This window comes from Sander vitreus, chromosome 8 (genome assembly GCF_031162955.1).
Source record: "Sander vitreus isolate 19-12246 chromosome 8, sanVit1, whole genome shotgun sequence".
NCBI classification, from domain to species: domain Eukaryota; kingdom Metazoa; phylum Chordata; class Actinopteri; order Perciformes; family Percidae; genus Sander; species Sander vitreus.
In genome coordinates, this window is record NC_135862.1 from 11949049 (window position 1) to 11971717 (window position 22669).

The 22669-nt window shown below is 39.8% G+C and overlaps 3 protein-coding genes and 1 long non-coding RNA gene across 4 annotated transcripts; 2 read left to right on the plus strand and 2 right to left on the minus strand.

Moving 5' to 3' along the window:
- Nucleotides 1-291: 291 nt before the first annotated feature.
- Nucleotides 292-7253, minus strand: neto2b (neuropilin (NRP) and tolloid (TLL)-like 2b). The gene is made up of 12 exons (XM_078256051.1): nt 6974-7253; nt 5467-5523; nt 5134-5292; nt 4289-4537; nt 4034-4081; nt 3797-3924; nt 3087-3188; nt 2688-2814; nt 2168-2281; nt 1511-1641; nt 1317-1409; nt 292-1240 (listed from the first exon to the last, which is right to left on the minus strand). Exons 1-12 carry the CDS (start codon nt 7035-7037, stop codon nt 791-793), a joined length of 1722 nt encoding a protein of 573 aa, XP_078112177.1. The 5' UTR covers nt 7038-7253; the 3' UTR covers nt 292-790.
- Nucleotides 7254-14058: 6805 nt separating this feature from the next.
- LOC144522051 (uncharacterized) lies at nt 14059-15361 on the plus strand. The gene is made up of 3 exons (XM_078256822.1): nt 14059-14317; nt 14416-14518; nt 14940-15361. The coding sequence occupies exons 1-3, from the start codon at nt 14214-14216 to the stop codon at nt 15294-15296; spliced, it is 564 nt and encodes a 187-aa protein (XP_078112948.1). The 5' UTR covers nt 14059-14213; the 3' UTR covers nt 15297-15361.
- A 308-nt stretch (nt 15362-15669) lies between these two features.
- LOC144522052 (uncharacterized) lies at nt 15670-18471 on the minus strand. Its single transcript, XR_013502378.1, has 2 exons — nt 18383-18471; nt 15670-17726 (listed from the first exon to the last, which is right to left on the minus strand). It is a non-coding gene; the product is annotated as an uncharacterized LOC144522052 (long non-coding RNA).
- Nucleotides 18472-18498: 27 nt separating this feature from the next.
- On the plus strand, nt 18499-20992 carry LOC144522050 (uncharacterized). Its single transcript, XM_078256821.1, has 2 exons — nt 18499-18588; nt 19463-20992. Exon 2 carries the CDS (start codon nt 19470-19472, stop codon nt 20352-20354), a length of 885 nt encoding a protein of 294 aa, XP_078112947.1. The 5' UTR covers nt 18499-18588; nt 19463-19469; the 3' UTR covers nt 20355-20992.
- The last annotated feature ends 1677 nt before the right edge of the window (nt 20993-22669 follow it).

Sequence of the window (22669 nt, forward strand, 5' to 3'; positions counted from 1 at the left end):
AATGAAACCTACTGTTTAAAGATAGGCTGTAAATGGCAAACAGTTTGGGGCTTTTCGTGGTTATATAACTTTATAAGGGAATTTCTAACCAGCATACCTGTGTGGCACACCTTCTAGAAGATTTCTGAGCACACACACACACCCGCCCGCACGCACGTACGCACACACAGATTCACACACACCTGCCTCCTGGGAACCAGGCTGACTGTTGATGGTCATTTTATATCTGTTGTTAAAACTGACTCTATATCAAAGGCAAGATGATACTTTTCCTTAACCAATGGTGCAGAAATGTACATATTTATTCTTAAATACAGGTAATCACAGAACTGAGAGTTGACTTTTACATTGTTTGCTTTAAATGTACCGTAATCACGCTTCCTCTTAAAACATTCTTTCAGAACCTAAACACTGATTGAAAACATACTTCAACAAAATCTATTACCTTCATAGTAAAATGTATTTAGAAAAATACAACAAGAACGATACACAGCATTATCATCTGTCTTCACTTTTACACTGATCACAAATACAATAGCAGCTCCTTGTCAGCTGTCAGTGTCCGGGCAGAGTCGGCAGCGCTCTGTAACAGACCCTGTGTTTCCCAACCTCACTGTAAATGAGGGAAGTGAAAGAAGAGAAGTCCTGGATTGCTTCTTTTTAATCATTATTAATATAAAGAAGGTAAGTGAGACACATCCGCCCTGTGGTGTTAAATGTCTCCCCTCTTCTATAAATGTGCATAGTTCTGCCCCCAAAGTAGTTACAGTGCCAACCTTGTCTTTTCTTTTCAGAAGTCCATGGACAAGGATCTTTGCTGGGCCATTTCATAGTTCCCTCTTCGGCTTCCTGCTCTGCGTACATACATATCATACCTTCCATCTTCGTCCTCCTCTTCATCCTCTTCCATCACTCTATCCTGCCTCCCCAATGCTCTATTCCCCATACCATGATGACCCTGCATTCGACCTGGTTTCATACTAGGCCAGCTCTTCTTCCGCATACTGCTGTTCAAGTCCCTGATGGGAGGTAAGACGCTTTGGAAGTTCCCTCTGAAAGGAGGAAGTTCCATAGATCCCCTACCCATGCCATGTTCAACTTGACTGGCTTTAATGGAGTTGACAGAAGCCTGAGAGCCACAGTGATGTTCGTGAATGCAGCGTGAGCTTGATGAGGATCTCCTGAACGCCTGCAGGGACTGGAGTTCCTCTGATAACTCCCCGAGGTCCCCAGACATCTCCTAAAAAGTATAATATTGTTACATCTAAGAAAATCACCATGTACAGCTAATAATGCATCAAAGTAATCAAACTAACCTTGTCTCTGAGAGTAAAGAGTTCATAATGTGGAGGGTCAAACACCTCCTGGAAGTCGCCTCGGTGGAACAGGTTATTCTTACGTACCAAAACCTAACCAACACCAAATTATGATTGAACACACTCGATAAATTGGCAATTTCTACACCAATATTTTGTGGAATGATACTAAATAATTTCCTTGTGACTATTACCTTCTTCCGTGGCTGTTTGACTTGCACCAGGATGGAGATGATGAGGAGCAGTAACACCACACCCGTAGACACACAGATTATTGTCCCATGAGTCTTTGTGATATGGTGAAAATAACTTTTGCTCTTTTTCTCTGGATGAAGGATATGAAGAGAGTGACAAACAGATGACATATAAAGGACATTTAGAGGCACTAAGAGTATATCAGTCTATAACTTGTTGCCATTCCCATTAGGACAGTCTGTATCTTCGGTTGCCAGGAACAATTCAGAACCTTCACTAAAAGCCAGTTTCACTGATAAACAGCAATCCCAATTGTTTGAGGTGTTTAAGAGCCACTAAAAAGCCAAAATGCAGGGTCTTTTAGTTGGAAAGGCATTCAAGATGACGAGATCATTGTTTTCCTGCCAAGAAGACATTTTCAATGAATATTTTGTCCTGTCCAACATTTACCAATATGCACTGCATAAGGGGGCTGTGTGACTGTCTATTTTGTAGAATTAGAGCCACAGATCCTCAAGGAGGCTCAATGTGACACAACAGAGCCTGACGGGGCATTAATTATATTACATAACGCAACCAAACTCATTGTAATACAGCACAGCACAGAAGACTTTCTAAAAGAAGAATTACAAAGAGCTTTAGCACAACTGGAGTACCTTTGCAGTTGCCTTCATCCCAGGGAAAGACACAGTTTTGTATGCCATTGCACACCAGAGAAGTGTTGATGCACATGTTACTGTGGCAAAAGAATGCACTGCTTGAACAGGGTGCTGAAACACAAACACATGTGTATCAGTATGTGACGCAACAGGCTGACAAAGCAACCAAAGCCATTAACAGTGAGAGGAAATTCTTGTAATTCTTGACCAATGTTGTGTAACTGTGATTCCATTTATAAAGTGCTCACTGACTTTCTCTCTTTTCAAGAGGAAACATGGAAACTCAGCATTCTTAATGCATGCATTTTCCACAAGAGCTACCAAGACGATTTACCTAAAAAGCTGCAGTATTGAATAGAAACCACATGAGGGTGCTGCTACAAATCTGTTTGCAATCATACATCCAATCCACATACAATACTGTGCTTGCCCTGTCAGCTGTAGAAAGTAAACAAAAGGGACAATGGTCAAAATGTCAAATGACACAAGTTAAGAATAATCTGAAGGAGAAACTCACGGTCTGCAAAAGAAGTGAACAGCATCCGGAAACGGCTGAGACGGCTTGTCTCATCAGCCCACATTCTCACTACTCCCACACCGGTGTCCAGCATGATGTCATTAGCTACTGTGCTACAAAACTTGGCCTGCAAGAAACCACACACCGATTTCTCGTATAGTTTTGGATGTGTAGTCTCATTGAGGCCAAGGTCTGTAAAACAATTGCTACATATATGATTCAAATATTATAATAAAAGGAGCATGTATGAGAAGTAAAGAAAGATAAACCCTGTTGTGTAGCAGAAGGAGAGGAAAACAGTGATGTGATACAAATTAAAGTACATCTTATGAAGGGGCTTTAATTTTACAGGCTGGATTAACTGTATATTAGTATTAGACATATTATAAAATATATTACCTTTAGGTCCTCAATAGCATTACTGCCATCATAAACAGCCACAAAGTTCTTCTTACAATCATTTGAGTTTTCCATTTGGTATTCCAAGAATCGCAGGTAAATCTGGAATAAGCAATAACGATGGAAATACTGTACATTTTGTTCATTTTTCATGCACTTCAGTGTATTTTGCTTTGCTGTAAGAATACATGTTTGAAGGCATCGCATTAAAGGATCAAATATAAATCATATCGAGCCAGCTTTATTGTATGTGTACATATGTACACTGTTGGATTATCGTGCATATGTTTGTGTTATACTGCATGTGCACATATATCACCCTGTGTGTGTACTGTCAGGGAATGCTTGATAATAAAAGAGGTAGAGTGCATTTATCTAGGGTTTTTGTGATACTGAGTAGTAATCCACATACTTTGTCTTCATGATTATGTAAAGGATATGGAACAAACACATCATAACATATGTGGTGGAGATGAAGAGCTATGCAGACTTATTTTGTGTCCAATGAATCACTCCCCCTCTTGTCAACTTGTAGAGAAGTATTTCTTTAAATCTCTCCTTAACTCTTACCTTTATTATACTTTTTCCTTATATGAGCATCCAGTTATCACTAATATGGATAATGGTAGGAAATGAAGTTTATTCTGCTTTTGTGCATTAGATAACTGGCAAAAATGTTAAACTTTAACATGCCACATGCCATACCATACCCTGTTGTTTGTTGGGGCACGTATAGTCCAGATGCAGTCCAATGCCTGGTCTGGCCTCACTTTATATTCCTCCTCCACCTGACTGGAACGGATCAGGCCGTCAGCCCCAGACAGCTCAAACTGACAATCTGACGCACGGACAGTGACAAGAAACAGATTAGAGGAAAACAAACACATATTAATCCAAAGATGTACAACTGAATTATTTGAGTAGGCTGAGCTGTGTGGTTGCACTACCTGGGATGGGGTTTAGGAGTCCTCCCACATGCAGATGAAATTCAGGATCTTTGGAGGGAAATCATAAAGACATATATCACACAATGAGAGGCATCATCAGTGGAAGAACAGATATTTGATTTGCTAATACAGCAGAGACATTTGATCAAAGCGTTATTTGAGAAGACCGGATGAACACTGAATGAGTACCAGGATGGTGCAGTGAGAACATTGCCATGCAGGGATCAATAAATCATCCCACTGTGTTTTAATCACCTGCAGTAAAGCTGTACTGGACCTGGAAGCCAATCCCCTCCAGCTCTTCATCACTGAAGAAGCGGATCCACATGAAGCGTCCGCTAGAGAGAACCAGTCCGGGACTGGCCGAGCCACAGAAGCGATTGATGAGCGGCGAGAAGCTGAAGGGACCATCCCTCACCTCGATGTGGTCGAAACGACACTCAAATGACGCTTCAATGTAGAAGGTCTGATCGAACAGCAGCTCTATCCTCTGGCGGGGCAGGGCTGAGGGAAGCAGAGCAGTGTGTCACATCTATTGACACAGAAGTGATTCAGGGATAACACCAGAGAATGGACAGTGCTGGAAAAGATATTCGCTCCTTTCAAATTCTTACCCAAGAATTACTGTAGGCCAGGACTGTTTTGTGGGCTCCAGTAGCAATTATAGGGAAACTGATGCACAAAATGACAACAACGTTTGATGCATTCTTTGGTGAGCAAGCAAATGAGGAATGCACCGTGAATTATTTTGTTTTGCCTGCAAGCTTGTTTGTACTTTAACAACCAAAAAGGGGAAACCTCAGCACTGGTTAGATATTGTCAGTACTCAAACACACTTTAAAAGAGAATATTGTTTCTTAAATAATAATAATCCAAACACCATGTGGGATCAATTTAGAATGAGCAATGTAAGAGGAAATGCCAACAACATCATTACAAATATAAGTGTTATTTTCAGATTCCCTTTAATTCCCATCAGAGGAGTCTGACCTAATTTAAAGTCAAAATCTGCATCACAGAAACTTGAATAGGAGCTCAAATTTGTTTCCCAGCAGTGACATTAGGGACGTTATTAGGCTCAGGGGCATGTTGTTGGTTACCTTCCAGTACGTACAGGCACTCCTTGTTGGGAGGGTATGTTTTTGGGTAGTTTGGGGAGCTAAAGGAGCCACCATCTGTGTTCCGTACCCAGTTTCCACAGTGATGAGATTGCTGCGGCCGTTGAGAGGGTCTAAGCCCTTTTGATCCTGCGCCTCCATCTGTATGTATATATAATGATGGTGCATCATGGTACAATTTGAAGACAATTGGAAGCAACTGTATAGCTAATTGTGCAAAAAGCTTCACTGATCTTTAATCAACATACAATGTGTCTTGATTTAATGTAGTCCATCTATCAGAGGAGTGCAGTGAATGCATCGATCTTACAGTACCTTTAGTCTTTTGTGCCAGAGCAAATCCCTCCTCAATGAACAGGATAAATACCCACACTGTAAAAGAAGAAGACAGTGTGAGAGGAAAAGTCCAATCAAGGAATAAAGGAAACAGGAGCTTAGCAGGATTTCTGTGTCTGTGTTTGTTGTCTCAGTGCACTCCGCTGAATACCTGAATGTACAGTATATAACAGGTCAGCCGAGTGGAGTTCAAAAGCTTGACAGGGAGAAAATAAGGATGCGTTGCTTCCACCATCTGCTTGCTTAACTCTTCCTCCTATTTTTACATCCTCCTTTTCCTTTTTTTCCCTAAGGTTTATATGTAACACAGAGGATGAGAACTGTTGGCAATCTGCTGTGCGCCATGGTACTGTGCAAGGACTTCTTATAGAAAAAAAAAGTCTGTGTCATGAAGTCATATATTGTGCCACATTTGTGTATATTAAATAAAATTGACCGACATAGAGCATCTAGCCCAAGGCCACAAAAATTTTGTTTTGGTTTTCACCAAAGTAGCATGTTGACATGTTGCTGTGAACGTCCACTCACAAACTGCAAGACACACAACAGCAGTTATCATGTAGGCTGAATGTTTGTTGTATGAGGCTGAGTGTTTGAAGGAACCAGTTTGAAACGTTTAAGACATTTTCCCAAACATTACTAATGTCTGTTTTCTGCATCTTGCACCGAAAGTTGGATCAGTTGATTTATTGGTTGCCTTTTGCTTGTTTGTAAATTGCTCACATGGGCATCAAAAACATGTAATATATATATAAAGAAACCAGACTTCCAAACCTCAAATATGAATCTATAGAAAGGTACTGCAACAACGTATTCTTTGAATTAACTGATGGCAAAAATGACTACACTGCAGCTGACTGACATGCCACTTCACGGAAGAATTAAGTGTTTTTGTTCATTGAACGAATCTATACCACTTCCACAGAGACCATATTCTGTGTGTGTGTGTGTGTGTGTGTGTGTGTGTGTGTGTGTGTGTGTGTGTGTGTGTGTGTGTGTGTGTGTGGAGGAGGAACTGAGGCAGCAGCAGCCCAAATCCTCCTGTCCAGGCACAGAGCCATCACATGCTGATGCAAGAGGCAGAAGAGAGTTCCCCCTTGTAACATGTTTTTAGTTCTTTTTTGTAAAATGTGGCTTTACTTTTATACCAGAGTGCATAGAGCGCAAATGGAGAGCTGTCACTTCAGCACTATGAAGCGTCACACCAGAGAACATTTCAACACAAAGAGATTAGTTTGGCGTTTTCCTGTTTTTTAAAGTGTCTCCAGGATGTAAAAAAAAAAAAATCCCTGCACGTACTTTTTCCCATATAGCCTTGATGTCATTATCATGTGCTTATTTTGTGCACAACATGCAGATTTCAGAACAACGTACACAAATGTGTCAAGGGTCTGCAAAGAGAACGACATCTCGGAAAGGGATTATCAAAGATTATAAACTCCCGCCTCTCTCCCTAAAGCATGAAAATATGGATTGTTCCACTCACCTACATGCATCCTCTCAACTGTCCGTTTTCTGGGGTTTGAGTTCAAACTTGTCCAACTGTACATCCCTCCGCCAATGGTACGAATTAGCGAATGTTACAAAATCCAACTTTCACCTTTTTCTCCTAATACCAATGGTCAAGATGAGAGAAGCTTCTGGGGCAAAAAGAGCTGATGAACTTCTGACTCATCATCAGTCTTTCATTATAGAATGAAAAAAATAAAGTCAGATTAGGTCAATTTTTCAGAGCAAGGATGCAGTTCTTGCAGAGCTCATGTCTGTGGTTTACCAGTCTGAGACTTGTCCTCTCAAATACACGGAGGATCTGTCTGCGGCTGCTCGCGGTTTTAAGATTGGGCTCAGTTGGCGCGAGAAGGGGGAAGAGCTGATTGCGCATGTGCATCATCATACACGAGTAATAAACGGCATGGTAATCCTCTCACAGTCTGCACATTGATCAATTACATTAAGAATTCCCATATTTAAAAATGTAATGAAAAAAGTATGATACAGCTAGTGTCCAGAAGACAAATGCACGCAAACGCACGCGCACACACACACACACACACACACACACACACACACACACACACACACACACACACACACACACAGGATAACTGTGCCAAAAAGCTCACTGGGCATAAATCAGTCACACACATTGCATTCCTATGCATTGCTATTCCAAGAGGCAGAGCAGGGCACATTCCCCGTTGTCTATTCTCATTTTTCTCGAAGGACAAATGGTGCCCAAAGCCTAAAAAAGCTGGCTAGAGCTGCAGAAAGATGAAAATGGAAGCCAAGACTTGGTGGGATGGAGATTTTCCTTTGATGTGTTGCCTTTTAACATCCCAACCTGTCACCAGATCCACTGGCAGATTTGTGCCTCTTTAGCTGATTGTAACCGCTTTAAATCAGCGACTTTAACAGATATGGACGATGCCAGGGTGCTCCTGGCAGCGAAAGGCACTCTAACTTTGACAAATGCTTGGGTGCAAATGATGTATTGTGACATCGTCTCTGCCTTTCACACTCACACTTCATGGCATCCATACTACAAACAGTTATAGTTTCCTCTAAACAAACTGACATTTATCAGAGATAATAAGCATGAGCCAACATACAACCTTTAACAGCTGGCATTTTAATTTACCATATAAATATAACTTGATCATCAAAAATGTCGTTTATCATGGCAAAAAACTGATACCAGACTTGTTGTTGTTATGGTACTGATACAGTGCCCTTTACCAGCTGTGATGGAAGAACAAATCAGATCCTTTCCCTGTATAATAGTAAGTGAGACTATGCATTGTGTGTATTTTACATATGATCAGCTGATCATACTGTATATAAAATCTTAGTCTGGAAAATAATATTACTGTAACTACTTCCATCAAATAAATGTATTTGAGTAAAAAGTACAATATATCTAGTCAAGTGTAAAGTATACTAAAGTAAAGTACAACTACCTAAAACTCTAGCACAGTTATTCAGTATTTGTACTTAGTTACATTTCACCAACAGCTACTCACACAAGCAGCAGATTTAACCTTCCTTTCAATGTGTGCTATTTATGTTGGAAAAGTCTATTCATTTGTGTTATTTATTTCTGATGATAATGAGTTTATTTCCTTTCCTGCTCCTTTGAATTTCTGTTTCTCACGTAAAAACTTGCAAAACAAATATAAGCCTGACAAAAGAACAACAGCAGCCACCAAACTTCACAAACAACTACAAAACACAAAGTAATACACATCCTATCAGAAAGCCCAGGGGCCATATTTTCAAAGTCTCCAAGGTCGTAATTATTTAGTAAGGTGGGACCAATTTTTCTTCAGCAGTAACAGCCTCGGGGTGATTTAACAAAATATATGTGCAATCATAAAGTTGCATCATGTGGGCCTGTGCATAAAGATGACACTATTCCCTTGTGATTGATAATCAAGTGAAAGTGTTGTGTCTGAGATGCATGAATAATTTATTTCCTGGGGTGTGTTTGGTTTGTAAGGACTGCTGAGACACAGCATCATCCTGAGCTCTGCAGCGGAGAAAGAAGACAAGTCTTTGACAAGCCTCTATGAATACAGCTGTTACAGATGACCAGATGCCACAGCTGTCGACCATCACTGTTTGTTACTCTCTGGCTGTCTGTCTGTCTGTCACTCATCCAGTCACATGTAAACATGCATTCAAACTGGCAAACTGATACACATTTGTTTACTGCACATCAAAGGTGCTAAAATTTGCATTTGTTGCCATGACAACCATGCAGTTGTCTTGCCTCCTTCTTCTAAGGCAATCAGGGACATAGAAAGCAGATGCTTTAGGGGGTTTAACAGATACAGGGATCAAAGTGGAACAAAAGACTAAATCTGTTTACCTGTGGTGCTGCTGCTGCTACTAGGGAACGCTTTGTGTTACAGTAACCTAAGCTAATTGAAATAGTTTCTTTTTTAATCCCCTGTGAGTAGCTGTAATGTTGGTAAAGCTTTTGTAATACGAGGTGTCCTTGAGGTCTTTTTTTTGCTTTCACTATCAATGCACATCACGTCTTTTTTTTGCTTTCACTATCACTGCACAAGTCTTCAATGTGCTGGATGTGTGTGGGCTCACTCTGTAAGACCTATTCAACAAGCTGGTACTTACGCAATCAACTTGATACGCAATGTTCCCAGAAAAACTAAATTGTCTGATTCTACATGTACTGAATGAAAACAAGTTGCCATGTTATTAAAGTACATATTGTACTTAGTGAAATGCAACTAAAGCTTTGTAGGAAACTATCATAATTACCTTCGGAAAAACATTTCATCTCATCTCAATCAAAAGCTTTGAAACAGCTTAAAATGGGCCGTGTAGTAAGATTGTTTCGGCAACGTTCACTCTTAACATCATTTCATAACAATTAAACAGCCACTAGAAACGTTTTATTCAAATTACATCAAGTATTCACATTTTTCTTTTTGACACATTAAACACATGCACACATATATGTAACCACGATTATAGTGTGTTTTTTGCCATTGTAGCAATAGTAACGGGAATGATTGTACCAAATTAAAGCTTATAACAAAGAACAACTGTACAGTGGAAGTGGAACATTACCACAATGCCAATCCCCAAATTATCATATAATCATCAAAAGCACTAACATGTATTTCTCAAGCAGCTGTAGACTCATGTATTACTGTTCGTGTAAGAAAAGAAGTCAACTGTAATGTAAAGATAATCAGACATTGTTTGTAACGTCATAACCTTTTTTGGCAGCCACCAAAAGAGCGCAGAGCCAAAAAATTGGAACGGAGGTTAATGAATCCCAAACTGTTCATGATTGTAATTAACATTTTGATTGGAGTCTTATGCAGGCAAGTGGTTGCTCTTATTAGTGTGTGTTTAAGGATGAAATTAGCATCTTTAATTTGGCAGAATCTACGGTTGAGTGAGCCAGGTGACACTGCTGGGTGAAATCAACTTTCACTCCCTCCATTCTTTCTTTTTTTTTTCTTATTGTGAAAGGACAAGGTATTGTATTGAAAATAAGGAAAGGATCATCTTTAAGGTCAGGGATTACACAGAAGGACATTTCAGGCAGTTCAACAGCAACATGTAACAAAAGGGTCAAGAGGTCCCATGCTCTTCAACTATTCCTGAGCACACTTCAATAGTAATACATTATCTGGTCGTGCTTTGAATTAATGCCACTGTTGCTCAATCTGCTCAGTGCAGGAAAAAACAGATTGGCGAATTTAGAAGAAAAGCACTTTTATCAGCTTCCGAGGAAAAGTCATTAGGTTACCATGAGCCTGTGACTGGCAGGAAATCCCTGTGGATTTGGCCTATTACTGTTGATGAGGAAGCACAGTAACCTACAAGTCCCAACTTTAATAGGGTGGAACAGATTACTGCGTCCCAGTGACTTCTCACTTATCATCACATTGATTGTGTGTGTGTGTGTGTGTGTGTGTGTGTGTGTTGTTTTTTTCCGCAGCAGATTGTATTGCCTTTGCTAGCACCATGGGCATTTGATGTCACAACTGTAGATTATGTCATAACTGATCACCCTCATGCACGCCCACTGTGTCAAATCCTACACTTAGCCGAGGAGACAAAAACAGGTTATCTAGTAGAGCAATAAAAACCTTTACTTCAATGTACCAACAGCATGACTTAACTTTTTCTTTCTTTTTCTTTAAGGTACCAAAGACAGTTCATCAAAAACATTATCTACACAGAATTTTGACTTGAGATGTAATCATCCTCATGGATGATTCCTTAGTAAGCTTAAGGTTCAAAGCCAGACTGTCCCAGGAGCCCCAGTCAATAAGCGTTGACACAAATATCCCATTCCTGGTCAGATTTAGACTTATGCGATATCATGCAGCAGGAAGAGCGGATGCTAAACTCCAGTCTTATCTCTGGCACATATGACAACAGATTATATGGAGAAAGACAGGAAAGAAAAATGACCTCATTAAATATTTGAGATTACTAGCTCCCTATTTCACTTTCATCCCAATCCTGTTTTTGGGTAATTTATATCCCTTCTTCTAATCTGTTTATGCTCAGCCCCTGCTCCCATGAAGCACTGCATCTCTTCTATATTAATATAAATCTCTATGGTTTGTTGTGTGTGATGTCTGCCTGATATCTTGTAAGACCAAGTCATCAGAAGCAAAGAAGCAATCACAGGAAAACACACACACACACACACACACACACACACACACACATTTACAGAAAACTTTTGCAATCCTTTTGTGTCATGCATTACTCACTTTGCTCCCTTTAGTCTTTTGTTCGTTTTGAGACTTAACTGCATGCATCCTGTTGCAAATGAATATTTTGAGGGTAGCAACGCTCTTTTGTTAATCAGGTCCCATTTGTCACCTGAGAATTTGCTCCCTAAAGCATTTTCCTAATTTTCAAAGATGTGAAGTAAACCAGGAGTGAAGTATCCGTGTCACAAAGAAAAGTTTTTAATAGGCCTAATAGAAACATTATGTATATTCTAATCAAACACATCTGCAGTATGCACATCAACAATGTACATAAACACACTGAATGAGTGCTGAAAGATTGGGCTTTGTGTCTTTGAACATGATTTTATACTGGGAGGGCTCCCATGTGTTTTGCAGCAAACACAGCCGTAATAATGACTTCTTCTTTTCCTCAGGTATCAGGCTGTATGTGTAAAGTCAGACATTTTGAAGTTGTTTGTGTGTCCTTATAATATGGCCCTGGTTAACATAATGAGATGAGATGATATGATATTATTTCTATCCCAACAGATAACATCCCTTCCTGACCATTTAAATATGTTCGTTCAATTTAAAGATTCTGCTTTGCCTAAATCTTGCTCTCTTATGCCATGTGGCCAATCACAACAAGCGTTTCTGGGCCAGATGGCCAATAGTTATGACCTTCACTCAAAGCAGGGTTAAGCCTAAAATGACAACTAGAAGTCTGGTTCTCACCAATTAGGCTAAAGAGGTGGCCGTGGAAAACGAAAAGAGATATAGAATAAGAAAATGACAGACTGAGCTTTCCTGATGAAGTTGTTTATGACGAATCCAACTTGTGTTTTCTACACAATAGCTTCTCATTAAACAAAAATCTGCAGTATGCCCTATTCAAACTGTACGCATAATGTAATTATGGATCACTGTGTTCTGAAATATAAAAAAAATTAGGCTTATTACAATATTCATCTTATAAAAATCCTGTCATCAACATCAAACAAATGCCAAACAAAACCGCAGTGTTGATGCTCTCGTGTCAGTAAGTTCAGCAAACATTTTGGCCATGTTCGACCCACAAATTCAGCAGCAAGTAAAGTAAAGCAGTGACTAGCTTTACTCCATCAGCCAACAGAAATCTTCTTAGCACGGCCTGATCTGTGGATGTGGCAGGAGGCATGGAGGACGATGAGTTCAATGCCACTTTAGGTTCTTCACAGATGTTTTAATGTTTAAATCATTTTTTATAAATAATGTCATTATTTTAACAATGGTAATGAGCTAATGATAATAAGTTAAAAATATATATATTTCTCTAAAGAGATGGATTGCATTGCAAGATAACTGTTTAGGACTCTCAAAGGGTGGATGTTTGACTGGAGACCAACTCATTCTGGTCATATAATTCTCAATTTGAGCTTGTTGGAATGTTTCCAGTGATGTTACATAAAAAGAAAAATGCTATATAAATTTCAAAATGTAGGTCAGTAATACAGTTATTTTCAAAAAAGTGCCTCTGTTGACATCTGTTGTAAATGATAATAATATGGTGGGAGATTTTGAGGATTTCTTTTTCATTTGATACCAGTTCAGCCCTCTGATTAATTGTCATTCCTAAAATGCGCTGAACTTGAGAGCTTTAGGGGAAATGACATTGTGCCTGCATCTGGCTGTTAACATACTCGTTGCCTTGAGGTTTTTTTCCCCCTCCCATTTCCCCCACTTTTTTAATTCAGTCAAATATACAAAGCTGGTATTTGCAATCAAGGCCTAAGCACTTCGGAAGGGTTAGGGTTAGAGGATTTAGAGACATAATTAAAAGGCTGAGTGGGAGAAGGCAGCTTTGAATCATAGTGTCAGAAAGTGAGAGTCTGATACAAGTTTGTTTGGAACACCAGAGATTGAAAGAGGGTGACAAAAGGACAGAGAGAGAGAGAAAAACTAGACTAGCATGGATTATGCTGCTTTTGGCCAGTAAGAATAAGGCACACAGGGTTAGAAGCCATCGTGCTTCAGTATGTCCACACATACCCAGAATGCATTTCAAAATAAAATAAAAAATCCATCAAACAACTATTATTATACAATAATAATTCTTATTATTATTGGGGCAAAAAAATGCAAAAAAAGAGGTGCTGATGATGAAACAGATTTTACCTTTTAAAGGAAGTGTTGTTTTATGTTACTGGCATGAAGATGGCAATTAAAATATGTGAAGGAACAGCAATAAGTACCAAAATATACCACAGTACCACATTTTGAAGGTAGCACGGTGTTTTGTGGCGCATTTAGCAGTTTGCCCGCTAAGAGGCGCTAAAGACTCAGTCAGCCATTGTAGTCACGTCACGTGACTTTAACACTACAAACCCCCTGTTTCTGTTTCCTCTTCACTAAATGGTGGATAATACCAATACCAAAGATCCTCCATACTAACTGTCTCTGATAATAGCTCAGTAGTCTTTGTTCGGATGTACAAATGACGTTAAGTTTTAAAATTTCAACATGTCAGAAAGGCACCGCCGGGCGCTGCCGCCATGGATGGCGAAGAAGGAAGAGAACTTGAAAAAGGAGCCGCTGAAGAGCAGGAGAAAACAGAAAACTACACGGTAGTTGATAGAATACCAAGACAAAGCCTCGGTTTTATGCTTCAGTTAAAGCTCCTTAAGTAATTTTAACTAACAAATATGCGCGGCTGTGTTTTCAGGACTGCTTTCTACTGTATGAACGAGAAAGAGCTGGTAGAGGCAGCTGTCTCATATCTTACCAACGCTGCCTGCGCGGACGTGGATCTCCTGACTGACCAAAAGGTGGCGCTGTTTCTCTCTTTTTCAATGTTTGAAATTGGGGGGGGGTTCCATAACAGACCAAGTTATTGATATTTTTATATGAATCAAATAGCCTATCATAATTAAAACATCCAAATGTTGTTCATATTATGTAAAACAATCAAAAGTGTAAAATAAATGCATATGTGTTCAAATCAAAAATTATATTTGAATCATGGTGGCTTATTGCTTTTTCAAGTACATGCAAAACATATGTTGTCCACTTAGTAGTATACCTGAATGTAGCCCCAGTCTGTGCCTCTCAGATAAATGTACATGTGGAAAAAGTAAAAAAGTAAATAACACTTTTAAATCATATCTCACCATTTTAGTAGTGGATGTAAAATGCAATATATTCCCTATAGCACTGTGTAAAACGTGAATGATTGACCTCCCCACACAGGTTGAAGACAAGCCAGTAGATACCCCTGTGAAAATAAGGGAGAACACTGCCGCTTCCAAGGCGATAGCAAAGCTGGTGACTTTGGAGGAGGAGTCCTCAGACTGCGGTGATGCCCCGGAGAAAACGTATGTTTCAGAAACAGACTTAGACATTACAGAGGTGAAAACAGTGCCGTACACTAAGAGCCCGCAGCATCAGGAACCTGGGGGTCCGGGGTCAGGACCAGTACAGGATCGTGGTGGTCTTGTGAATGTTGGACTGGAGGCTGAGGAAAAAGAGGAGCACTCACAGATGCCGACAGAGGCAGCAGAGGAGGATGATGCTATGCGGATTGTGCGAGAAATCTTTTTCACCTGACCACTGAAATGTGCACTAAGCTTTAAAGTGTTGTGTGTGCAATAAATGGAAAATATTCTCTTGTACCACCAGACAACTCCTCTATAAAGCTACAAATTGGAGAACTAATCCTTTAATGGATGTCACTGACAGGGATGTACAATTTGGCACAGCTCCACAGACAGTGGATAGAAATACTGACACCTTTAAGTTACCAAAGTTTTTGCATCAACATGAGGCATATACATGACAGCATCTAAAACCCAATTTTCTGTGAGAAAACCTAATTATGCATCCTGCAGTGTGTTAATGGAGCTACTATATCCTTTACATCCCACTGTATTGTTTCATTTAACTGTCTGTGGGTACACACATGAATTAAAGGAACATGCCGACTTATTGGAACTTTAGCTTATTCACAGTAACCCCCAGAGTTAGACAAGTCGATACATACCCTTCTCATCTCCGTGCATATTGTAACTCTGACGCCCCCAGCGCTAGCTAAGCCTAGCACAGATCCTTGAGGTAACTGGTTCCAACTAGCCTACTGCTCCGAATAAGTGACAAAATAACGCCAACATGTTCCTATTTACATGTTGTGATTTGTATAGTCACAGGGTGCACAAATAACAAGGTCATATGAGACACAGCCATCTTCTAACCGTATACAAACTGAGAACTATATTCTCAGAAAGGCAAAGCACTGCTACTTCTGCTACTTGAGCAGAGTGATTTGCTAGCAGCACCTAAAGCCCTGTGGTGAGGAGCAGAGAGTTCGCCTGGAGTTCGCTCAGAGTTGGAGTAATAGAGTCAACAATTACTAGATAGTAAAAGCATAGTGACCTTGTTATTTGTACACCATGTGACTATACAAATCACAACATGTAAACAGGAACATTTTGGCGTTTACCGGTTACCTCTAGGATCTGTGCTAGGCTTAGCTAGCGCTTGGGGCGTCAGACAGAGTTACAAGATGCACGGAGATGAGAAGGGTATGTAAAAGAACATTTTACTGAAAGCTTAAACCAGAAAGCCAAAAAAACATTTGATGTTATTCTTTGATAATGAATGTGAAACTGACAGCAGCTGTGGTAATGTTAAAGTACATCACCCAGAGTTGTAGTAGTTAGAGAGATATGCTTCAACCAGAAGACCTGTGCTTGCATGAGCAAAGCACTGAACACTTGAAACCAAGTTTCTATTTCATGCTCACTATACTGTAGCTGTACCTGTTGCCTTTTTTTATCCTGATGTCACCACCGTTTTAAGCTGCACATTGATATTGTACTGGAAGATCATAGAGTATAGACTTATTTTGAATGGGAATGTATGTTCACTAATTATTGTAGTTTTTTCCACTCTGGGGATCAATAAAGTATAAAGTATTATTAGTACTTTAATATTTGAATTAGAAATTGTTTTTTTCTTTTCTTGAATAAGCCCAAACTTATGGGTGGACTACAGCAACTGTCAGCACAGACTCTTTTAGTTTACTACCTTTTCACACAGTTTTATTCTCTTGAGCACCTATCCACCAGGTGCGCATATCACAAAAAGCAGGTCATATTTTTTTATTTACACACTTGTCTTGGCCGTCACTTACACAAACCAGTTTGTGTAGAATTAAAAAAAACTAAAAAGAACTGTTGCAGCACTACAGTATGCATTACAGTATGCTCCAGTCTATTTAAGAAAAAAAAACAACAGGTTTGTCATAAAACTCTTGGTTTTCAGCAGCAAATGCCCAAAAGAAAATATTTGGTCACTATTTAGTGAAAACATAACAGAGGACATTTAACATAATAATATAATTTGAATTGTAAAAAAAAACCAATAACACTGTTTTGATAATACCTTCATCAAACACTTTGACCCATCTACATCCCAGTGAGCCTCTCCCCTGACACGGGCGTCAGCACAGTTATGATAAACAGCTGAAATGGCACACCCACACAGATGTAGAACCAAATTGTCATGTGTTCCAAGCTCAGATACGACTGATAGAGTATCAGAAAAACTATAATGCCAGCCAGCATCAGTAGGATTGATGCAGCCTGGCAGGCCATGCTGAACCTGAGTATTGCTGTGTCTTTGGTGTAAGCTGCTAGCAACATGGCCATCAGGGCAAAGGCCACAAGCACCACAGGAATGTACAAACCCAGGATAACCGCTGTTGCAAGGATGTTAATTTTTATCTCAGATTCAGCTCCACTGACAGGTCTGCTGTAGTTGCAGGACAGTTCACCATGTTGACGTGTTAGACAAAAGTGAAAGGGGCTGATGAGGGCTTCGCTGGAGAGGAAGAACACACCAGCAAAGAGCACCAGAGAGGTTAACATCTTAATGAAGATGAGCAGGAGAAACACCAAAATCCAAAGAAAGAGCCCTGTGCATCTCCTCGTAGAGAGAACAGCCATAACTGAAGATGTCTTAGGCCTTATGTCCCCGGACCTGGGGATTTAATATTCATGTTGATAGAAATTAATACAAACACTTAATCATTTGGAAAAAATAATCATAAGAGTGCTCGTTAGTAGGCTATATACAGAAAAGGATATACAAATTCAATATGTCTGCATGAACTTAATTCAGTATCGTCTGAGTGATCTTTAAGAATCCGCTTTGGATAGGACGGTTCTCTACTTCTCAGCATAACAAACTTGTGCTACAGCAATATATGTGTCACATATTTAATATTTAACCCAACAGTAGGTCAGCTGATCAGCTTCCTCATCATGACCACATTGGACTGTAGTCAACACTAGCTTTTAGTAAAATAGCTAGAAGTATCAGTTTAAAAAGCTAGTAATTATTTTTGAAACATGGTTTAGTGGTGATCATTTTGACACGTATGGTAAACATTTTGAAACATAGATTAGTGGTGATCATTTTGAAACGTATGGTAAACATTTGGAAACATGGATTAGTGGTGATCATTTTGAAAGGTATGGTAAACATTTTGAAATATGAGTCAGTGATGATTATTTTGAAACTACTGGTGATCATTTTGAACGTAGCTGGTTTGTCAAGAATAAACAGTGATTAATGGCTGGATATAAAGTTTGATTGAGTAAAACGAGTAGTTTAATTTTGAGTTGTTTACTTACGTTTGTTAAATCAATCTGGCTCGGGAAGTGCAGTGGCCTGGGGTTGGTGTACTGCACGCGCATAGACCGGGAACGCGCATTTGCAGGAGTCTTCTCCACTGGTGCGCGCTTCGACAGACAGTTTGACGTGCGTCTTCTCCAAGTTAGGAGTGCGACATCCTCTGCAACGTTATTTACTTTTACTGAAACGCAACAAAGTTCAAACGGTAGGTTCCTATTACTTACTTCCAGTTATAACTGTTATCATTTTCGATAGATTTTATAAGTCTGTTCAGCAGGACAGGGAGGCGGGGTCGTCTGTAAGGGTTTCTTTGTTCGTTTTGCTTTGACCAAAATTTAATGACAATTAGAAAAACGGATATTGTTTGTGTTGATAATAATAACAATCGGAATATTTGCCATGCCATTAATATTAAAACAGTTTGAACGACGTGCAGATCCATGTTTCTTTTAATAGCCATGCACAACTGGATCAAGGTGTGGTTTTTACAGAACAATTAGAAAATGCAAAAAAAGGCAAATCACAAATATAGTTTTCCAGACATGGGGGGCTGTTACGTGATATTAATTGGCAAACGTTTTCAGTGCACGTCTAAACGCGTCCAGATTCGGTTGTCTAATGGAGTTACGATCTGAGAGGTGACATGCAGTGCAAAGCAGGCAAGAAAAGAGATAACAAATGGATAGAATTCCCCTCGGGCACTCCAGAAACTTTTACTAGGCTATATAGACACGCACAAATCTAGACACTATATAGTACATGCTGTACCGGGGAGGGTAAAAGAGAACACAATGTACCAACACGCACTAGGATATTTTCTGCTCAACCACTTTAGTGCATCTTGACAAGTATAACAAGTTTCTATTTTTATGTATGTTTATTTTTATTTTGTTTTTGTAACCTTTATGCGTATTCATGAATTTGGGAGAAAAGCTTCAACTTGTAATGCAATGTCTGCAACAGGAATGTTATGTAATATTGAGCTAAAGAAAAAGCTTGACATTACTTTTTGTAATCACTTAAATACTAGAACTTGACATTTCATTATTTAAAGTATGATTTTATTCTCATTTCTTCAGGTTCATCATGGGAAACCAATTAAACAGGCGAGGAGCCCTAGGCAACAGTGCTGAAACTGAACAGGAGCCTGCACAACCAGCAGAAGACGCTGGGATAACGTTGACTCAGGAGGTCATTCAGGCAGAGAACCTAGATGTGGTGATGGGGGAGCCAGTAACACTAATGGCATGTTTACCCACTGAAGAATGTGTCTCAGAGTGTCAAGTGATAGAGGCTCCTGCTGCCTCAGACCCATTAACTGATGCTGTACCAGAGCCTGTGGCAAAGGAAACCCCGGCTCCAGTCCAACCTGAGCCTCTGGTCAGCAAACCATCACCTCCAGAATCCAATCCAAATCCTGTTGCTGAAGCTCAGCTTGCTCCAGAGCCAGTTCCCGAACCAGAGCTAGTTCCTGAACCAGAGCTAGTTCCTGAACCAGAGGCAGAAGTTGAGACAGACCCTGAACCCATCTCAGAGTCAGTACCAGCCCCAGCTGAGGCTCTGGAGGAGAAGACAAACCTGCTTAGCCAAGAGTCTCTCCCTGAACCAGTGATTTCTTCATCCCCTTTGATCAACCTGGGTGTCCCTGATGTAACTCCCCAACCTATTGACATTCCGGCTTCCATCACCGCCCTAGTCAATGCAGACGAGCCCTCAGACATCCTGGTGACCAAGGAATGCCAAGAGAGTGCTGAGGTTGAAGAGAGTGAGGACACATCAGAACCTCTGGAAAAGCTGATGGAGGTGGAGGCTGCAGGGAATTCGGAGCAGCTTATGAGCGACATCAACGAGGAAAGTGTTTGTGGACTGCTGAAGAACTTAGAGCTGAAAGGAAACGACCTGGCCGCTGACCTCATTCCCACTGATGTCGAGATCCCTGATGCCATGAGCACTTCCACTGAGCTGATGTGAAACCATGGAAGAGGATTCATTAAATAAGTGAATGGATATTTTTCTGTGAAACCCTCTTTAGCCATTACATGAATTCTGAAAGAATTACAGATGCAATGTTTTTACTACTCACTTTAGTGGCCTTATACCGACAAAAAGGTATTTCTCTTTCTAAATGAACCAAATGTGCCAAAATGTGTATTGGTGGGGCTTTAACAGCATATGGGTTATTATCAGTGTACTTTAGTGTATCGCTGGACAATAGAGATCTTCCTCTATGCAAGTGCACCAAGAAAAAATTTAAATGAATTTCTTTGAGAGTAAAATAAAGCCATTGCTATCAATAACTCGCCTGACAAAAGGTTGAAGGCAATAATTGTCATGTTGATCAAGAACAAAGTGAAAAGCAAAAGCTTTGTGAGGAGGATATGTGCATCAAGTGAATGCAAAACAATAGGCAAGGGACAGTAGCAATGCAACCAAAGATGGAGACAGTATATGTATACCGCTTTATAGCACATAAAGTGTCATACAAGTGTCCAATAAACATTTATGCCTTGTCTTTATTGTATATATTTTCATTACAATAATGGGATTTTTTTTTTAAACTTTTAACCTAGGTAGTGGCTTGCTTGTGAAAATAAAAACATTATTCTACATGTGTTATGGTGATTGTCCCTGATTTGTTTTTTACTACAAGATATTGTTATGTTGAACATTTTGGGAATGGAAAATACGAAAGATCAAGATAAAAGTTGGTGTTATACTTAACATTCATCAGCTGTGAGGTCACAACATCTACAGTAGCTGTAGGCTCGTCCCATCATTCTGAATGTGGAATAAGACTGAGCTTGCCGGTGCAGAGCATGGATCTGTTAAATGCACGTATTGGAACAATTGGAGCTTTCTCCAATTTTAGAGCATGTTTTGTAACACACCAGTACACGTATGGAACACAGTGTACATATGGCAATCAAATTCCAGCCAACACAGCATAGATTATGTAAGAGAGACAGTGCCTCCTCACAGTCTTGTGGGAGAGAGGACGAGAGTGGAGAGACGAAGCCACATTCTTTCCGAAGGAAGGAGTTTTTCGGGGGCCTGGGTCAAAAGTCCTCAGCGTGACTGTTTCAGTCCATGAGAATTCTGCTCCACACATGCCTCTCCCACCGCACTCCTCTTGCCCTCACTGCATTGCTATCCCAACATCTTGACCAAGTAGTCAGTGGATTGGTATGAGAAGCCTAAAAATGAAACTTAAAAAATAACTGACTTTGCCAATTTGACAAGAATACTAAGAATGAAGACGGACAACACTGCAACGTCATCAATTTAACTTTTGATATACAATATTAAATGTATATCAGAAAATCATTGTGCATCACTTATGTATTCTACAGTTTCATCATACTAAGTCCCACTCCCAATAAACATTTGTCTGGTACAGCCACACCTAACCTTTACAGCCTACGCCTCAGGGCATGGCAACCGGGTAAGTCCCATAGTTTTGGCAACACACTGATGAGTCCCCGTGGAGAGGGAGAGGCACTCTTCAGACAGTGATCTCAGTCAAGCTAGCCTTTAGTAGAGGATACAGTTAGTAGACTCACGGAGCTGCTTCTTGATGCACACTGAGAATAGATAAACAGCTGATTTGAACTATTTGTGATTCCTGTCATACCAGAGGCTTTCAGCTCAATAAACAAAAGTGCTGGACTTGAGTCTGCCCTCCCCTTGTTGATTTCCTGCCTCACTATGGACACTATGGCCAAAGCCCCAAAACAAAGAAAACAGAACTTGGTATTTGCTTCTGTGACACTGTACAGTATGTCAAGGAAGTAAGACACACACACACACACACACACACACACACATATATATATATACACACACACATACATACATACATACATACATACATATATATATATATATATATATATATATATATATATATATATTTTATTTTGCTTAAGTAACTTGTTAGATATAAAAAAGCAATGCATGTATAGAACAATGGTGCACTACACAACAGACTTTACAGTAACTTGGGTCAAATCACATTCAAATAGATGTTCTGACATTGTTTGAGATTATTTATAAAAAAAAAACAAAAAAAAACTAATTGCTTCTTAAAAAATTCAGATCCAATGGTATCCAAACTGGTACACAACAAACCTGATCTGGCCTAAAGAACAATTATGACACATAATTAGTATAAATGTTTGCCAATGTGTTTAGGGTTGGGCCTTTTTACTGCCATAACTCATCAACACATTGTGCTGTTGCAATCAAATCTGGCAGACCTACATGTGGCAACACAGTGGTGGTGATTC

What these genes read in the sequence shown, in the direction of transcription:
- LOC144522051 (XM_078256822.1), top strand. Translation starts at nt 14,214, where the DNA reads ATGTCAGAAAGGCACCGCCGGGCGCTGCCGCCATGGATGGCGAAGAAG. An exon ending in AGAAAACAGAAAACTACACG is followed by an intron (nt 14,318 to 14,415) that starts GTAGTTGATAGA and finishes CTGTGTTTTCAG; the next exon opens with GACTGCTTTCTACTGTATGA. An exon ending in ATCTCCTGACTGACCAAAAG is followed by an intron (nt 14,519 to 14,939) that starts GTGGCGCTGTTT and finishes CTCCCCACACAG; the next exon opens with GTTGAAGACAAGCCAGTAGA.
- LOC144522050 (XM_078256821.1), top strand. Translation starts at nt 19,470, where the DNA reads ATGGGAAACCAATTAAACAGGCGAGGAGCCCTAGGCAACAGTGCTGAA.
- neto2b (XM_078256051.1), bottom strand. Translation starts at nt 7,037, where the DNA reads ATGTACAGTTGGACAAGTTTGAACTCAAACCCCAGAAAACGGACAGTT. An exon ending in GTGCCCCAACAAACAACAGG is followed by an intron (nt 3,189 to 3,796) that starts GTATGGTATGGC and finishes TGCTTATTCCAG; the next exon opens with ATTTACCTGCGATTCTTGGA. An exon ending in GGATGAAGGCAACTGCAAAG is followed by an intron (nt 1,642 to 2,167) that starts GTACTCCAGTTG and finishes TCCTTCATCCAG; the next exon opens with AGAAAAAGAGCAAAAGTTAT.